The sequence below is a fragment of the Mesoplodon densirostris genome, chromosome 3 (genome assembly GCF_025265405.1).
Source record: "Mesoplodon densirostris isolate mMesDen1 chromosome 3, mMesDen1 primary haplotype, whole genome shotgun sequence".
Lineage (NCBI taxonomy): Eukaryota > Metazoa > Chordata > Mammalia > Artiodactyla > Ziphiidae > Mesoplodon > Mesoplodon densirostris.
The window spans coordinates 31,569,161-31,588,384 of record NC_082663.1 but is presented as its reverse complement, the minus strand read 5'-3'; the positions used below and the strand labels follow the sequence as shown (position 1 = coordinate 31,588,384).

General features: G+C 39.9%; 1 protein-coding gene across 2 annotated transcripts in view; it reads right to left on the bottom strand.

Moving 5' to 3' along the window:
* WDR70 (WD repeat domain 70) overlaps positions 1–19,224 on the bottom strand; it is a 318,511-nt gene that overhangs the window by 187,337 nt on the left and 111,950 nt on the right. For both annotated transcript variants that reach the window (XM_060092819.1, XM_060092820.1), the window contains exon 9: positions 5,482–5,558. In XM_060092819.1, the coding sequence (XP_059948802.1) occupies positions 5,482–5,558 (77 nt within the window). The remainder of the gene's footprint in view (positions 1–5,481; positions 5,559–19,224) is intronic.

The window sequence follows — 19,224 nt, the reverse complement described above, 5'->3', positions numbered from 1 at the left end:
AACGAACTATAATCCCCACCACCCTTTTTACCCATCTTATATTCAACTTTTAGATTGGGGGTGGAATGGATGACTTCCACATAAGCCAATATTAAGAAGATCCTCCCAACTTTTTATTTGGAAAAGGTTCAAAGCTACAAAAAAGTTAAAACAATACTACAATAAACACCCATATACCTTTTCCAATAAACACCATATACACTAACATTCATTTTGTCACATCTATATACTCAGTCTCTCTCTTTCCATACATATATTCATACACACACACAAAAAAATATACACAAATGCACTTTTTATTTTTGTTATACCATTTAAAAGTAAGTTGCATACCTCATGATACTTCACACCTAAATTCACTAGCTGGTATCTTCTAAGAACAAACACATTCTTCTATATAACCATGATTCCACATAACATGAAGCAATAATATCATCTGTGTCAGTTAACAACTGGTGCATAACAAAACATTTTCAAAATTTAATGGCTTAAAACAGCAGGAATACAAAGCAATACTGAGGAAAAAGAACAAACCTGGAGGCATAACCCTCCCAGACTTCAGACAATACTATAAAGCTACATCATGGTACTGGCAAAAAAACAGACATGCAGATCAATGGAAAAGATTAGAGAGCCCAGAAATAAATCTACACACCTTCGGTCAACTAATCTTTGAAAAAGGAGGCAAGAATATACAATGAAGAAAACACAGACTCTTCAGCAAGTGGTACTGAGACAGCTGGACAGCGCATGTAAATCAATAAAGTTAGAACATTCCCTTACGCCATACACAAAAATAAACTCAAAATGGCTTAAAGACTTAAATATAAGCAAGACTTGATAAAACTCCTAGAACAGAACACAGGCAAAGCATTCTCTGACAAAAACTGTACCAATGTTCCCCAGGATAGATCATATCTTGGGTAACAAATCAAGCCTTGGTACATTTAAGGAAACTGAAATGGTATCAAGTAACTTTTCTGACCACAATGCTATGAGACTAGATATCAATTAAAGGGAAAAAACTGTAAAAAATATACACACATGGAGGTTAAACAATATGCTACTAAATAACCAAGAGATCACAGAAGAAATCAAAGAGGAAATCAAAAGATACCTAGAAACAAATAACAACGAAAACACAATGACCCAAAACCTATGGGATGCAGTTCTAAGAGGGAAGGTTATCGCAATACAATCCTATCTCAAGAAACAAGAAACATCTCAAATAAACAACCTAACCTTACACCTAAAGCAATTAGAGAGAGAAGAACAACAACAACAAAAAAAACCCCAAAGTCAGCAGAAGGAAAGAAATCATAAAGATCAGACCAGAAATAAATGAAAAAGAAATGAAGGAAATGATAGCAAAGAGCAATGAAACTAAAAGCTGGTTCTTTGAGAAGATAAACAAAATTGATAAACCATTAGCCAGACACACTGAGAAAAAAAAGGGAGAAGACTCAAATGAACAGAATTAGAAATAAAAAAAGGAGAAGTAACAACTGACACTGCAGAAATACAAAGGATCCTGAGAAATTACTACAAGCAACTATATGCCAATAAAATGGACAACCTGGAAGAAATGGACAAATTCTTAGAAAAGCACAACCTTCCCAACTGAACCAGGAAGAAATACAAAATATAAGCAGACCAACCACAAGCACTGAAATTGAAACTGTGATTAAAAATCTTCCAACAAACAAAAGCCCAGGACCAGATGGCTTCCCAGGCGAATTCTATCAAACACTTACAGAAGAGCTAACACCTAGCCTTCTCAAACTCTTCCAAATGATAGCAGAGGGGGGAACACTCCCAAACTCATTCAATGAGGCCACCATCACGCTGATACCCAAACCATACAAAGATGTCACAAAAACAGAAAACTACAGGCCAATATCACTGATGAACATAGATGCAGAAATCCTCAACAAAATACCAGCAAACAGAATCCAAGAGCACATTAAAAGGATCATACACCATGATCAAGTGGGGTTTATCCCAGGAAGGCAAGGATTCTTCAGTATAGGCAAATCAATCAATGTGATATATCATATTAACAAACTGAAGGATAAAAAACATACAATAATCTCAAAGATGCAGAAAAAGCATTCGAGAAAATTCAACACCCATTTATGATAAAAATTCCCCAGAAAGTAGGCATAGAGGGAACTTTCCTCAACATAATAAAGTCCATATATAACAAACCCACAGCCAACATCGTTCTCCATGGTGAAAAACAGAAACTGTTTCCACTAGAATCAGGAACAAGACAAGGTTGCCCACTCTCACCACTATTATTCAACATAGTTTTGGAAGTTTTAGCCACAGCAATCAGAGAAGAAAAAGAAATAAAAGGAAACCAAATCGGAAAAGAAAACTGTCGCTGTTTGCAGATGACATGATACTATACATAGAGAATCCTAAAGATGCTACCAGAAAACTACTAGAGCTAATCAATGAATCTGGTAAAGTAGCAGGATACAGAAGTAATGCACAGAAATCTGTAGCATTCCTATACACTAATGATGAAAAATCTGAAAGTGAAATTAAGAGAACACTCCCAATTACCACTGCAACAAAAAGTATAAAATACCTAGGAATAAACCTAACTAAGGAGACAAAAGACCTGTATGCAGAAAACTATAAGACACTGATGAAAGAAATTAAAGATGATACAAAAGATGGAGAGATATACCATGTTCTTGGATTGGAAGAATCAACATTGTGAAAATGGCTCTACTACACAAAGCAATCTACAGATTTAATGCAATCCCTATCAAACTACCAATGGCATTTTTCACAGAACCAGAACAAAAAATTTCACAATTTGTATGGAAACACAAAAGATCCCGAATAGCCAAAGCAATCTTGAGAAAGAAAAACAGAGCTGCAGGAATCAGGCTCCTGAACTTCAGAGTATACTACAAAGCTACAGTAATCAGGACAGTATGGTACTGACACAAAAACAGAAATATAGATCAGTGGAACAGGATAGAAAGCCCACAGGTAAACCCACGCACATATGGTCACCTTATCTTTGATAAAGGAGGTAAGAGAATACAATGGAGAAAAGACAGCCTCTTCAATAAGTGGTGCTGGGAAAACTGGACAGCTACATGTAAAAGAATCAAATTAGAATGCTTCCTAACACCACACACAAAAATGAACTCAAAATGGATTAAAGACCTAAATACAAGGCCAGACACTATCAAAATCTTAGAGGAAAACATAGGCAGAACACTCAATGACATAAATCACAGCAAGATCCTTTTGACCCACCTCCTAGAGAAATGGAAATAAAAACAAAAATAAACAAAATGGGACCTAATGAAACTTAAAAGCTTTTGCACAGCAAAGGAAACCATAAACAAGACCAAAAGACAACCCTCAGAATGGGAGAAATTATTTGCAAATGAAGCAACTGACAAAGGATTAATCTCCAAAATATACAAGCAGCTCATGCAGCTCAATATCAAAAAAACAAACAACCCAATCCAAAAATGGGCAGAAGACCTAAATAGACATTTCTCCAAAGAAGATATACAGGTTGCCAACAAACACATGAAAGGATGCTCATCATCACTAATCATTAGAGAAATGCAAGTCAAAACCACAATGAGGTATCACCTCACACCAGTCAGAATGGCCATCATCACAAAAATCTACAAACAATAAATGCTGGAGAGGGTGTGGAGAAAAGGGAACCCTCTTGCACTGTTGGTGGGAATGTAAATTGATACAGCCACTATGGAGAACAGTATGGAGGTTCCTTAAAAAACCAAAAATAGAACTACCATATGACCCAGCAATCCCACTACTGGGCATATACCCTGAGAAAACCATAATTCAAAGAGTAATGTACCACAGTGTTCACTGCAGCTCTCTTTACAATAGCCAGGACATGGAAGCAACCTAAGTGTCCATCGACAGATGAATGGATGAAGAAGATGTGGCACGCATATACAATGGAATATTACTCAGCCATAAAAGGAAACGAAATTGAGTTATTTGTAGTGAGGTGAATGGACCTAGAGTCTGTCATAAAGACTTAAGTAAGTCAGAAAGAGAAAAACAAATACTGTATGCTAACACATATATATGGAATCTGACAAAAAAAAAATGGTACTGATGAACCTAGTTCCACGGCAGGAATAAAGAGGTAGACATAGAGAATTGACTTGATGACATGGGATGGGGGAGTGAAGCTGGGGTGAAGTGAGAGTAGCATCGACATATATACCCTACCAAATGTGAAATAGCTGGCTGTTGAGAAGCAGCAGCATAGCACAGGGAGATTAGTTCAGTGCTCTGCAATGACCTAGAGGGGTGGGATAGGGAGGATGGGAGGGAGGATCAATGGGGAAGGGATATGGGGACATGGGTTTGCATATGGCTGATTCACTTTGTTGTGCAACAGAAACTAACACGGTATTGTGAAACAATTATACTCCAATAAAGATCTATTATAAATAAATAAATAAATAAAATATGTGTTTCACCTAAGTAACACCATCTGTATATTTTCATTTATAAGATTTTTCATTGTAATTTTCTCTGTAATATTACAAATAACTCATTCTTGTGAACTACACTTAATACTAAAAATGAGTCATACAACATAACAATTCAGGAAAAAGCTGCTCAAATATTCCCTGTAATACTCTTGAATCCTAAGCCAACAAATATAATGTAAAAGAATCTGAATAGGGACTACCCTGGTGGGCAGTGGTTAAGAATCCGCCTGCCACTGCAGGGGACACAGGTTCAAGCCCTGGTCTGCGAAGATCCCGCATGCCACAGAGCAACAAAGCCCGTGTGCTACAACTACTGACCCTGCGCTCTATAGAGCCCACGAGCCACAACTACTGAGCCCGCATGCCACATCTACTGAAGCCCATGCACCTAGAGCCCGTGCTCTGCAACAAGAGAAGCCACTGCATTGAGAAGTCCGCACACTGCAACGAAGAGCAGCCACCGCTCGCTGCAACTAGAGAAACCTCACACGCAACAACAAAGACCCAACACAGCCAAATTAATTAATTAATTAATTGATTTTTTTGAAAAAAGAATCTAATAACCATTAAATCATTTTTTTCAGTTGTCACTTCCAAAAAACCATCATTTAAAAAACAAATTTATATAAGCTATTAGATTCAGATGAAAATCAACCTTTACTATAAAAAGTAACAAAGTTTAAAGTCATTTGAGTCCACTTAACAGCATCAGTCTGATCCACTGTGCTCCCTAATAAACTCTACTTGAATTTCTTCCAACTGTCATTTCTACAGCTTCCGTATTTGTTTAAGCAAACCTTATACTGTCAGCTAAATTCAAGGTAAAGTTGAGAACAAGACTATATAAACATCAGGATTACTAATATTCTATCTCTTACTTTACTGGCAAGATTGCTACAATATAAAGGTTCAAGAAAATACTGAAATATATGAATGTATTAGATGAATTATCAACAATACTCACGCATCATTTGAGCAAGTCACAAATTCTCCCTTTATTTTGGGATGCCATGAGCCAGTATGAAGCATTGCTGTATGACCCTTAAAAAAATAAAAAAGGAAAAAAATCTTTTAAAAATGTAAAATAAACAAACTGACCAAAAGCTGACAAATTATGCTTAAAATTAAAACTTTTTAGTCCTCCCCAAGGCACACTATTTTAATTACAAACTGATATTATTTTATTTCAGTTTTATTTCATAATATGCTGTTTATTTCCTTTGTTTATTTTAATTTTAATTCACCGTGTAACCCCTCCTGCCCAGGAATTGGTACAGTGCTTACGTATAACAGGTGCTTAAAAAGAAAGAGGGGGAAATGACAGCCTCTCTTAGGAACGAAGCAAAAAGAAAAACCACAATAAGACAATGGGAAAAAAAATCAGTGGAAAAGAATTAAGGAGAATAGAAAGTACTTACAAGTAACCAAGGCAAAAGCAAGAGGATAGGGAAAAAAAAAATCCATTCTTGAAAATGTGTCAACAATCTTAATTCTACAATACATCTGTAAGAATAAATATGTGAGAAAATAAAAACATCTTTAAAATGATTCAGGAAGATTAGCCCTACTCAGGACGGAGCATAATACAAAAACACTGCAATTATTTTATTTATTTATTTTTATCTTTATTGGAGTATAATTGCTTTACAATGTTGTGTTAGTTTCTGCTGTACAACAAAGTGAATCAGCTATATGTATACATATATCCCCATATACCCTCCCTCTTGCATCTCCCTCCCACTCTCCCTATCCCACCCCTCTAGGTGGTCACAAAGCACCAGCTGATCTCCCTGTGCTATGCAGCTACTTCCCAATAGCCATCTATTTTACATTTGGTAGTGTATATACGTCCATGCCACTCTCTCACTTCATCCTACCTTCCCCTTCCGCCACCATGTCCTCAAGTCTGTTCTCTACGTCTGCGTCTTTATTCCTGCCCTGCAAGTAGGTTCATCAGTACCAGTTTTTTAGATTCCATATATGTGCATTAGCATACTGTATTTGTTTTTATCTTTCTGACTTACTTCACTCTGTGTGACAGTCTCTAGGTCCAACCACCTCACTACAAATAACTCAATTTTGTTCCTTTTTATGGCTGAGTAATATTCCATTGTATACACGTGCCACCTCTTCTTTATTCATTCATCTGTTGATGGACACTTAGGTTGCTTCCATGTCCTGGCTATTGTAAATAGTGCTTCAATGAACGTTGTGGAATGTATCTTTTTTTTTTTTTTTTTTTTTTTTTTTGCCGTACGCGGGCCTCTCACTGCTGTGGCCTCTCCCGTTGCGGAGCACAGGCTCCGGACACACAGGCTCCGCGGCCATGGCTCGCGGGCCCAGCCGCTCCGCGGCATGTGGGATCTTCCGGGATCGGGGCACGAACCCGTGTCCCCTGCATCGGCAGGCGGACTCTCAACCACTGCGCCACCATGGAAGCCCTGGAATGTATCTTTTTGAACTATGGTTTTCTCAGGGTATATGCCCAGTAGTGGGATTGCTGGGTCATATGGTAGATTCTATTTTTGGTTTTTTAAGGAACCTCCATACCGTTCTCCATAGTGGCTGTATCAATTTACATTCCCACCAACAGTGCAACAGGGTTCCCTTTTCTCCACACCCTCTCCAGCATTTATTGTTTGTAGATTTTTGTGATGATGGCCATTCTGACCAGTGTGAGGTGATACCTCATTGTAGTTTTGATTTGCATTTCTCTAATGATTAGTGATGCTGAGCATCCTTTCATGTGTTTGTTGGCAACCTGTATGTCTTCTGGAGAAATGTCTATTTAGGTCTTCTGCCCTTTTTTTAAAAATTTATTATTATTTTGTTAACATCTTTATTGGAGTGTAATTGCTTTACAACTGTGTGCTAGTTTCTGCTTTATAACAAAGCGAATCAGCTATACATAGACATATATCCCCATATCTCTTCCCTCTTGCATCCCCCTCCCTCCCACCCTCCCTATCCCACCCCTTTAGGTGGTCACAAAGCACTGAGCAGATCTCCCTGTGCTATGCGGCTGCTTCCCACTAGCTATCTAGTTTACATTTGGTAGTATATGTTAAGTCCATGCCACTCTCTCACTTCATCCCAGCTTACCCTTCCCCCTCCCCGTGTCCTCAAGTCCATTCTCTAGTAGGTCTGTGCCTTTATTCCCATCCTGCCCCTAAGTTCTTCAGAACTACTTTTTTTTTTTTTTTAGATTCCATATATATGTGTTAGCATACGGTATTTGTTTTTCTCTTTCTGACTTACTTCACTCTGTATGACAGACTCTAGGTCCATCCACCTCACTACAAATAACTCAATTTCATTTCTTTTTATGGCTGAGTAATATTCCATTGTATATATGTGCCACATCTTCTTTATCCATTCATCTGTCAATGGACACTTAGGTTGCATCCATGTCCTGGCTATTGTAAGTAGAGCTGCAATGAACATTGTGGTACATGACTCTTTTTGAGTTATGGTTTTCTTAGGGTATATGCCCAGTAGTGGAATTGCTGTCTTCTGCCCATTTTTGGATTGGGTTGTTTGGGTGTTTTTGATATTGAGCTGCATAAGCTACTTGTATATTTTGGAGATTAATCCTTTGTCAGTTGCTTCATTTGCAAATACTTTCTCCCATTCGAAGGGTTGTCTTTTCGTCTTGTTTATGGTTTCCTTTGCTGTTCAAAACTTTTTTTTTTTTTTTTTTTTTTGTAGTACACGGGCCTCTCACCATCATGGCCTCTCCCATTGTGCAGCACAGGCTCCAGACGCACAGGCTCAGCAGCCATGGCTCACAGGCCCAGCCGCTCTGCAGCATGCAGGATCTTCCTGGACCGGGGCACGAATCCGTGCCCCCTGCATTGGTAGGCAGACTCTCAACCACTGCGCCACCAGGGAAGCCCTGTGCAAAAGCTTTTAAGTTTCATTAGGTCACATTTGGTTATTTTTGTTTTTGCTTCCATTACTCTAGGTGGTGGGTCAAAAAGGATCTTGCTGTGATTTATGTCATAGACTGTTCTGCCTATGTTTTCCCCTAAGAGTTTGATAGTGTCTGGCCTTACATTTAGGTTTTTAATCCATTTTGAGTTTTTTTGTGTGTGTGTATAGTGTTAGGAAGCGTTCTAATTTCATTCTTTTACATATAGCTGTCCAGTTTTCCCAGCACCACTTATTGAAGAGGCTGAATTTTCTCCTTTTTATATTCTTGCCTCCTTTGTCAAAGATAAAGTGACCGTATGTGTGTGGGTTTATCTCTGGGCTTTCCATCCTGTTTCAATGATCTATATTTCTGTTTTTGTGCCAGTAGCATACTGTCTTGATTACTGTAGCTTTGTAGTATAGTCTGAAGTCAGGGAGCCTGATTCCTCTGGCTCCGCAAAAACACTGCAATTAACACACTGTGATGTTGGTATAAAAACTGAGATACATACCAAATCAATCGCAGAGTATATATTTCAAACATAAACACACACATACACACACACACAATTCCCTCCTAGGTAGCAAAGTAAGTTATAGTGGTCTCATACTGTAAGTCAGGTTCAGATGGGGCAGAAAAGAACCTAGTATTTTTTAGTATAATAATGGCAAGGCCACTTATTCTGAAAGGGTCCAGCATAAAGCTAAACTAAAAGTAGTAAAATGTGCATATTTAAATGACTTAGAAGGAAAATAACTGTAGCTCTCTGGAAAGACTGAATTGGAACTGGAGTACCCACACATGGGCCTGGAGACCCATCTCTAGTCCCAGCTGCTCACAATGCCTCAAATAGTATCTGGCCAACTCCTGACATTCTGTTCATGTTAAAAAGGTACAAATCGGGACCAGAGATCTGGAATCTCTTCCTGCAGTAGGAAAGAATGGACCGAAGTACTGCCTGGAGGGACTAGATAGGGGGTTTGAGATTCCACGTTCCTCTCCCGAGCTCAAGACTTGTATATTCAACTATCAACTTGATTGACATTTCCATTTGCATGTCATAAGCATTTCAAACATAATAGGCCCAATAGGGAAATCTTGATTCTTACTGCCCATTTCATTTGCAATAAACTTCTTTCCTAGTTGCTAAAGCTACAAACATGGAAGTAAACCTTAAAGACTCTAATAACCCCTAAACTCTCTTCTCTCTACCCACCCAGATTCAATCCACTAGCTAGTCCTATCAGTTCAACCCCAAACACATCTCAAATCTATCCACTTTTCTCCTTTTTCACTACTACAACTCTTATATGAACCAACATTTTCTCATGTCTCTACACCAGTTATTATGTACTGTGACAGGCCTGTGACTAGTCTCTCTACTTTTACTTTTGTGTAATGTGCTCCACAAAGCAATCAATAAAATAGAGACACAAATTTAGAGGACAGACATATGGGCACCAAGGGGAGAAAGTGGGGGGGTGGCGGGGATGAACTGGGAGATTGGGATTGACATGTACACACTAATATGTATAAAATAGATAACTAATAAGAACCTGCTGTATAAAAAAAATAAAATAAAATACAAAAATAAAATATAAAAAAAAATAAAGTTTAAGGTAACCCCCCCCCAAAAAAGCAATCAATATCGTCCTTTAAAAATATACTTCTAAAAACGCCACTGCTTTTTATCCTCCACTGGCTTTCCAACGTCCTTCCACAGTGTACAAAAGCTTACATCTTCCAGCCCCTGCTTTCTTTACAACCTCCCTAACTTTGTGCTCCTTCTTGCCCAGAATGCACACACCTCCCTGGTCTTCTTTCATTTCCTCCCATACATGTGACTCTTTCCCCACATCAGGGCCTTTCACATGCTTTTCCATCTGCTGGAAAGCTCTTTTTCCACTTTTAAGTGAGTGGCTTCTTCTCACTCTTTCAATCTCAGCTTACATGCCACTTATTCAAATGAGTATTGCCTGGCCCTCTATCTAAGTGAATATGGCCCATTCCATTCTTCTCTACCAGAGTACCTGTTCATTTCCTTGATAATAGTCACCATAATTCGTAGTGCTATATCTATTAACTTCTCATTTGATTCTTGACCCTGTGTTAATGTTTTACGTATTCATAAATAAACAAATAAGGATGGGAAAAAACCTAAAACAATATAAACTGAAACAAATGAACCCTACTGTATTTCAAATGAATAACAAATAAACTGAAAGAATAAACAGCAGGTAATAACCTAAGTAACTATACACCCTGTAGTGGGTTGAACGGTGGCCCCCCCAAAAGATATGTCCATGTCCTAATCACTGGAACCTGTGAATGGACCTCATTTGGAAAAAGAATATTTTCAGATATAATTAAGCATCTCAAGATAAGGTCACTGTGAATTATCTGGGTCAGCCCTAAATTTGATAACAAGTATCCTCAAGTATCCTTATAAGAGACAGAAGGGGAGAAGACACAAAGAGGAAAGGCTCTGTGAAGATGGAAGCAGAGACTGGAGTTTCGCAGCCACAAGGATGCCTAGAGTCACCAAAGGGTAGAAGAGGCAAGGAGCGATTCCTCCAGAGCCGTTGGTGGGAGCGTGGCCATGCCAATACCTTGATTTCAGACTTCTGGCCTCCAAAATTGTGGAAGAAAAAATTTCCGTTGTTTTAAGCTACCAGGTGTGTGGTTATCTGTTACAGTAGTCCTAGGAAACTACTAATATATACTCCCAGTCTAAAGACCAAAAGAACGGTAAATAAATACTGCATTCCAGTTAATATGTCTGCATCTTTTTTTGCAATGGTATGCGTTAACAATTCGGAAACTGCTTTCAATACAATGAAGATTTAAGCAATATTTGAGGAAATATGTTGAAGATAATGGGAGTCGAGTTTCTCACTGTTGGAGAAGGGAGTAACTAAAGTGGAAAAGGGGAAGACTAGAACGAACTTTGTGGTGTTTGACTGAAACTGGGGATATCAATATGAACTCATGGTTTTTAATAGGTATATGTAAATTTAAGGGTAAATGTACATTTGTAAATTATTCTCTAGCTTTATATGCTGCAAATGTCTAGAAACAATGACACCCCAGCAAACATAGCACAGATATCGTGGTTTCTAAATATCATTCTCCACTAAAGGAACCAGGGCTCCTTGGAGAAATGATTGTTTTGGGGGCTGAGGTAGGAAAAGTACAAGATAAACATAGAATATTTGGTTATGCTAAAAAAATAAGAAAGTGTTGCAAAAATGACAGGGATATGCTAAAAAGATAAAATGTAGGTTGGAGAAGCTTCCACCAGCTAAACCTGGGACAATTAGGGCATCAAAATAAATAAAGTAATGGATTATAAACCACTGACTAAAATAAGAATCCTTGAATGCATATTAATATAATAAATAAATAAATAAGAGAAAGCTCTTCCTTACAGAATACTAATAAATATAAGATAAATTATAGAGTTAGAAAAATCATCAGTTTGCAGTCATGACAGTAATACCTGATTCAGACAAGAACCATCAATGGATGCTAACACTAATAGAGGAAAGTCTGATAATACACAGGGTAATTGCATGGTCTCAAAATCTCCCTGCAAATGGCTTAATAATGACAAAGAGATAATCGTAACTTTATAGTGAAGAAGAAATCTGGTAGGCTCCATCTTAACAAGTGATCCAAGTTTACATCATCAATACTGGGATGCAACTGACATCATGTACTTTCTGATATGAGGAAGTAAGGAGGGTACAATATCATTTGTGGGTCAATCTTTCTAGAAATGCATACCCTGACTCTAATTATGAGAAAAAACAGGCAAAATCAAATTCTACATTTTACAAAACAACTGGCTTACAGTCTTCAAAAATATCAAAGTGAAAAAAAGGGGGGGCGGGGCAGAGGAACTATTCCAAATTAAAGGAGACAAAAAGGCATGATGATTGAACTGGGGAGAAAATAATTAGGGACAAGATCATTAAGATAACTGATGAAACTATCGACTATGGATTAAATAGTATTTTATCAACATTAAATTCATGGTTATATAAAAAAATGTAATGTTATTAGGAACACCACACTAAAGAATTTAAGAGCAAAGGAGCATGATGTTTGCAACTTGTTTTCAAAAGTTGGGGGAAATTAAACACACATACGTGATTTTTATGTATGTGCATATACATATGCGTGTGAGTGTCTGGGGGGTGTATAAGTGAGGTGGGAGGAAAGGAGGGAGAGGGAAGGGAGAGTGTATATTAGTCGAGGGAGGAAGGGAGGAAGAGATGAGGGGGAGATAAAGCAATGGGGTGAAATGTTAGCAATTGGTAAATCTGAAAAAGGGGTATAAAGAAGCTGTGTACTGATTTTACAACTTTTCTGTAAATTTGAAATTACATGAAAATAAATACTTTAAAAAATATATTGTGGCTGCTCTGTGAAGAAAAGTCTGCTGCAAAAACAAAAGAGGAATTAAGAGGGTCAACTGGGAAGATATTGATGTGGTTCATGTGAAAACTGACAGTGGCCTGGACTAGGGAACAGCAAGAAAGTGTTCAGAAGTGAGAAGATTTGGGATACATTTTAAAGACAGAGACAATAGGATTCCCTAAAGAATTGGATCTGGGCTATAATAAAAGAGGAAGCCAATGCCTGTGATCTGAGCAGCTGTGTGAATGGGGTGACTGTATAAATACATGTCATTCTTTCTGGCCATGGAGAACATGAACCTCATTCTGTGTTTAGGGAATTCACCCCAAAAATGACTCTTCATAGAAGACAGAGGCTACCTCTCATAGAGAAGCAAAAAGTCAGATGCCAACTTTGCCAGCCTCCCTTACAGATACGACACAGGAAATGCAATTGAGCTCCAGCCACAACATTCATTTTGAGCTGTGACTCAAAGACAATGAGGATATCCTCTTTCTATCTCAGTCCATTCAGGCTGCTACAACAAAAATACCATAAACTGAGTGGCTTATAAACAACAAACATTTATTTCTCATAGTGCTGGAGGCTGGGAAGTTCAAGATCAAGGCAGTTTTAGTGTCTGAACTTCCTAATTCACAGATGTGGTCTGTCTGCTCTAACCTCACATGGTGAAGGGGAAAGAGAAGTTTCTCTGTCCACTTTCATAAGGGCACTAAACCCATTCATGAGAGTCCTGCCTTCATGACCTAATCACCACCTAAAGGCACCACCTCCTAGTAACATCACGTTGGGGTTAGGATTTCAACATATGAACTTGGGGGAGACACAACATTCAGACCTGAGGACTCTCCTTAAGGACAGCAGTACTGCATCTCCTGCAGGACAGAGTTCCCTGATCTTCAGTAGCAGTGGTGCAAGCTGTGACATTCAATGTCTGGCAGTGACCATCACGATTTTATCAGCAAACCAGGTTTGTAGCATGGTTTGGGGGCATTGTTCCTGCATTTCACATCAAGTGTCATTCACCCCTTCCAGCATTCTCATTACACATAAATCAAGGAGAGTAAGCTTCTGCTGCAAGAACAGGTACTGAAATCCTCGCTCATAATATTTATCAGGGAACTGCAGTGAATTAAAATATATTTTGCAGGAGGTTCCAGTTTCACTCCAGGTGGAATATACACATTCCATCCTATCACTCCATCTGATTACAATAAGTTCTGAACAAAATTTTAAAAGTTACTGCCAGAAGACACTGAATAGTAGATAAGATCAAGCAAAAAGGATACAGAACCCAGGTCCCAAGGAGCAGTGAGGTGAAGAGTTTCCTGGGGGGATGTTTTTTGCCTTCTCACTTCCCAACATAGGCTCTGGGGCAGCCCACATTGACAACTGAGAGCAAGAGCAGATAGACGGGGTTCCAAGAAAAGGTTGCAATCTCCAGAGGGTAGGGGTGGTGGAGATTGGGTAGGGAGAGTGGTGAAGGACCTGGGAGACACAGCTCTTGTGACCTGACCTACCCTATGCCAGGCAAACACAAGGAACAAAGCTGCCGGTCTCCCCTCAGTGCTGGTACCAGAAATGGAAGTAGCCTTTACAGGCCAAAGAACTACTGACTGCCTCCTTTTCACACCAGACAAGCCGTGGCTCTGAGGTGGCACTTCTCATCCTCCCAACCAGCTGCAGGGGCCCTGTGAGGCGATTACAGCAGATGACTGCCAGCAACAAAACAGTAACTGCCCTCTCCCTGGTGACAGGAGAAGCCCTTCGGGGAGGATATCTATTGGCTCTCCTGACCTTACACCAGGGAAAGGCCAGCAACAAAGAGTCAAGGCGTCTCCTCCCCTGACCCAAAAGCAGCAAGGACAGCAACCTCAATGGGGTAGAACATTTCTGATGTTCCATGCCCTCTACGAGGCCAACATTAGCAACAAAGTAAGCCTAAGCCTCCCAACCATACAGTAGCATTTGTAGGACAGAAACCTTCTGATACTCTATGCTTTACATTGGGATAATGCCCACACAGACTAGCAGCACTCTCTTTTCCCACCAACTCAAAGAAGCAGCTGCTGAGGGGTAGGTAAAACTTGATTTCCCCATCCCATTCCAGCTTTGCCCAGAGGCACATCCAGTTATCGGAACTGCTACATAGCACAAAAAGAGTAAGTCTCTGGTTTTCCAGCAGGAACACCAGAACAGAAAACTTCTGAAAACAGAGGGTAAAGAGAAAATTATGGGCTTAAGGAATAAGAAAGCTAGAGAAAAATATCATCTAAATCTGTACAAAAAGTCCTGAGCTCACTCCTGAGGTACATATATGTAAAATCTGTCAGAATCAACTGAAGGAAACCACTGAGATCTCAAGATGGTGCAGACTACAATCAAGGTTCCACACAGACTCCTGGGTAACACACACATGAGACAAACCAGAATAGCATACAAAGGCATAAAGGCTTTGGAAATTAAACCAATACTGGAAGTAAAAACAGCTCACAGAAGTCAGGTCAAGATATACAGTCTAAAACTAATCAGACTGACTGTCAACTTAAAAGAAACCACATATTCACATAAGCAAAAACACCTCTAGCATTCTCCAGAAGTTTTAGACAGGAGTCAGAATCTCATAACACAGTATTCAAAGTGTCAAGGATACAATCCAAAATTTAACATACAAAGAACCAGGAAAATCTAATCAGCTCTCAAGAAATAAGACAAAAGATGCCAACCACAAAATGACCCAAATGTTAGAATTCTCAGAAAACTACTTTAAATCAGTGTTTACAATCATGATACAAAAAGGGAAAGCAAACACTTTTGAAACAAATGCAAAGATAGACATGCTCAGCAAAGAAAAACAGACTAATTTTTTTAAATGGTTGTACTGAAAAATACAATAATGGAAATTAAAAATTCACTGGAGGGGCCCAATAGTAGAATGGATATGTCAGAGGACAGAGTCAGTGAACTTGAAGAGAGGTCAATAGAAATAATTCAATCTAAACCATAGGAAGAAAAAAGAATACGGAAAAAATGAGCAGAGACAATAATATTAGACAATATCAAAAAATTTAGTATTCATGTTATATAAGATTCAGAAAGAGGAGATAGGTGCAAAAAATTTTTGAAGAAATAATGGCTAAAAATTTCCCCAAAGTGGTGAAAAATGTAAACTTACAGATCTAAGAACCTCAGTGAATGCCAAACAAAATGAACTGAAAACAAAAAAACAAACTAATGAAAGCCAGAAGACAGTGGAACAACACTTTTAAAGTACTGAGAGAAAAATACTGTCAAGTTAAATGTACAGAAAATGTACTTCAGAAGTGAAGGTGAAATAAAGACATTCTAAGATGAAAGAAAACTAAGAACTAATTGACATGGAAAATAAAAGAATAACAAAAAATTTCAAGAATCATTTTATTATTTCAAAAAATATTAATTTAAGAATAATCATGAGGACCTTCCTGGTGGCACAGTGGTTAAGAATCCTCCTGCCGTCTTCCGGGTAAGATGGCAGAAGAGTAAGACGCGGAGATCACCTTCCTCCCCACGGATACACCAGAAATACAGCTACACGTGGAACAACTCCTACAGAACACTTACTGAACGCTGGCAGAAGACCCCAGACCTCCCAAAAGGCAAGAAGCTCCCCACATACCTGGGTAGGGCAAAGCGGAGAGATTCCCGCACAGAGGATTGGTGCCGAGCGGAACTCACCAGCCCGAGAGGCTTGTCTGCTCGCCCGCCAGGGCGGGCGGCGCTGGAAGCTGAGGCTCGGGCTTCGGTCAGAGCGCAGGGAGAGGACTGGGGCTGGCGGCGAGAACTCAGCCTGAAGGGGGCTAATGTGCCACAGCTAGCCGGCAGGGAGTCCGGGAAAACTCTGGAGCTGCCGAAGAGGCAAGAGACTTTTTCTTCCCTCTTCGTTTCCTGGTGCACGAGGAGAGGGGATTAAGAGCGCTGCTTAAAGGAGCTCCACAGACGGGCGCGAGTCGCGACTGAAAGCACGGAGCCCAGTGACGGGCGTGGGACGCTGGGGCTGCTGCTGCCGCCGCCAAGAAGCCTGTGTGCGAGCGCAGGTCACTGTCCACACCGCCCTTCCGGGAACCTGTGCAGCCCGCCACTGCCGGGGTCCCGGGATCCAGGGGCGGCTTCCCTGGGAGAACGCACGGCGCGCCTCGGGCTGGTGCAACGTCATGCCGGCCTCTGCCGCTGCAGGCTCGCCCCACACTCCGTGCCCCTCCCTCCCGCCCAGCCTGAGTGAGCCAGAGTCCCCGAAGAGGCTGCTCCTTTAACCCTGTCCTGTCTGAGCAAAGAACAGACGCCCTCCGGCGACCTACACGCAGAGGCGGGGCCAAATCCAAAGCTGAGACCCAGGAGCTGTGAGAACAAAGAAGAGAAAGGGAAACCTCTCCCAGCAGCCTCAGAAGCAGCGGATTAAAGCTCCACAATCAACTTGATGTACCCTGCATCTGTGGAATACATGAATAGACAACAAATCATCCCAAATTGAGGAGCCAGGAGTCAGTGCTGTGCCTCTGAGGTGGGAGAGCCAACTTCAGGACACTGGTCCACAAGAGACCTCCCAGCTCCACATAATATCAAACGGCGAAAATCTTCCAGAGATCTCCATCTCAACAACAGCACCCAGCTTCACTCAACGACCAGCAAGCTACAGTGTTGGACACCCTATGCCAAACAACTAGCAAGACAGGAACACAACGCCACCCATTAGCAGAGAGGTGGCCTAAAATCATAAAAAGTCCTCAGACACGCCAAAACACACCACCAGACGTGGACCTGCCCACCAGAAAGACAAGATCCAGCCTCATCCACCAGAAAACAGGCACTAGTCCCCTCCACCAGGAAGCCTACACAACCCACTAAACCAACCTTAGCCACTGGGGACAGACACCAAAAACAATGGGAACTACGAACCTGCAGCCTGCAAAAAGGAGACCCCAAACACAGTAACATAAGCAAAATGAGAAGACAGAAAAACACACAGCAGGAGAAGGAGCAAGATAAAAACCCACCAGACCTAACAAATGAAGAGGTAATAGGCAGTCTACCTGAAAAAGAATTCAGAATAATGATGGTAAAGATGATCCAAGATTCTATTTCCAAGGTCCAAAATCTTGGAAATAGAATAGACAAAATGCAAGAAACAGTTAACAAGGACCTAGAAGAACTAAAGATGAATCAAGCATCGATTAAAAACACAATACATGAAATAAAAAATACTCTAGATGGGATCAATAGCAGAATAACTGAGGCAGAAGAACGGATAAGTGAGGTGGAAGATAAAATAGTGGAAATAACTGCTGCAGAGCAAAATAAAGAAAAAAGAATGAAAAGAACAGAGGACAGTCTCAGAGACCTCTGGGGCAACATTAAACGCACCAACGTTCGAATTATAGGGGTTCCAGAAGAAGAAGAGAAAAAGAAAGGGACTGAGAAAATATTTGAAGAGATTATAGTTGAAAACTTCCCTAATATGGGAAAGGAAATAGTTCATCAAGTCCAGGAGGCACAGAGAGTCCCATACAGAATAAATCCAAGGAGAAATACGCCAAGACACATATTAATCAAACTGTCAAAAATTAAACACAAAGAAATCATATTAAAAGCAGCAAGGCAAAAACAACAAATAACACACAAGGGAATCCCCATCAGGATAACAGCTGATCTCTCAGCAGAAACTCTACAAGCCAGAAGGGAGTGGCAGGACATAATTAAAGTGTTGAAGGAGAAATACCTGCAACCAAGATTACTCTACCCAGCAAGGATCTCATTCAGATTTGATGGAGAAATTAAAACATTTACAGACAAGCAAAAGCTGAGAGAGTTCAGCACCACCAAACCAGCTTTACAACAAATGCTAAAGGAACTTCTCTAGGCAAGAAACACAATAGAAGGAAAAGACCTACAATAACGAACCCAAAAGAATTAAGAAAATGGGAATAGGAACATACATATCGATAATTACCTTAAATGTAAATGGACTAAATGCTCCCACCAAAAGACACAGATTGGCTGAATGGATACAAAAACAAGACCCATATATATGCTGTCTACAAGAGACCCACTTCAGACCTAGAGACACATACAGACTGAAAGTAAGGGGATGGAAAAAGATATTCCATGCAAATGGAAACCAAAAGAAAGCTGGAGTAGCAATTCTCATATCAGACAAAATAGACTTTAAAATAAAGACTACTAGAAGAGACAAAGAAGGACACTACATAATGATCAAGGGATCGATCCAAGAAGAAGATATAACAACTGTAAATATGTATGCACCAAACATAGGAGCACCTCAATACATAAGGCAAATACTAACAGCCATAAAAGGAGAAATCGACAGTAACAAAA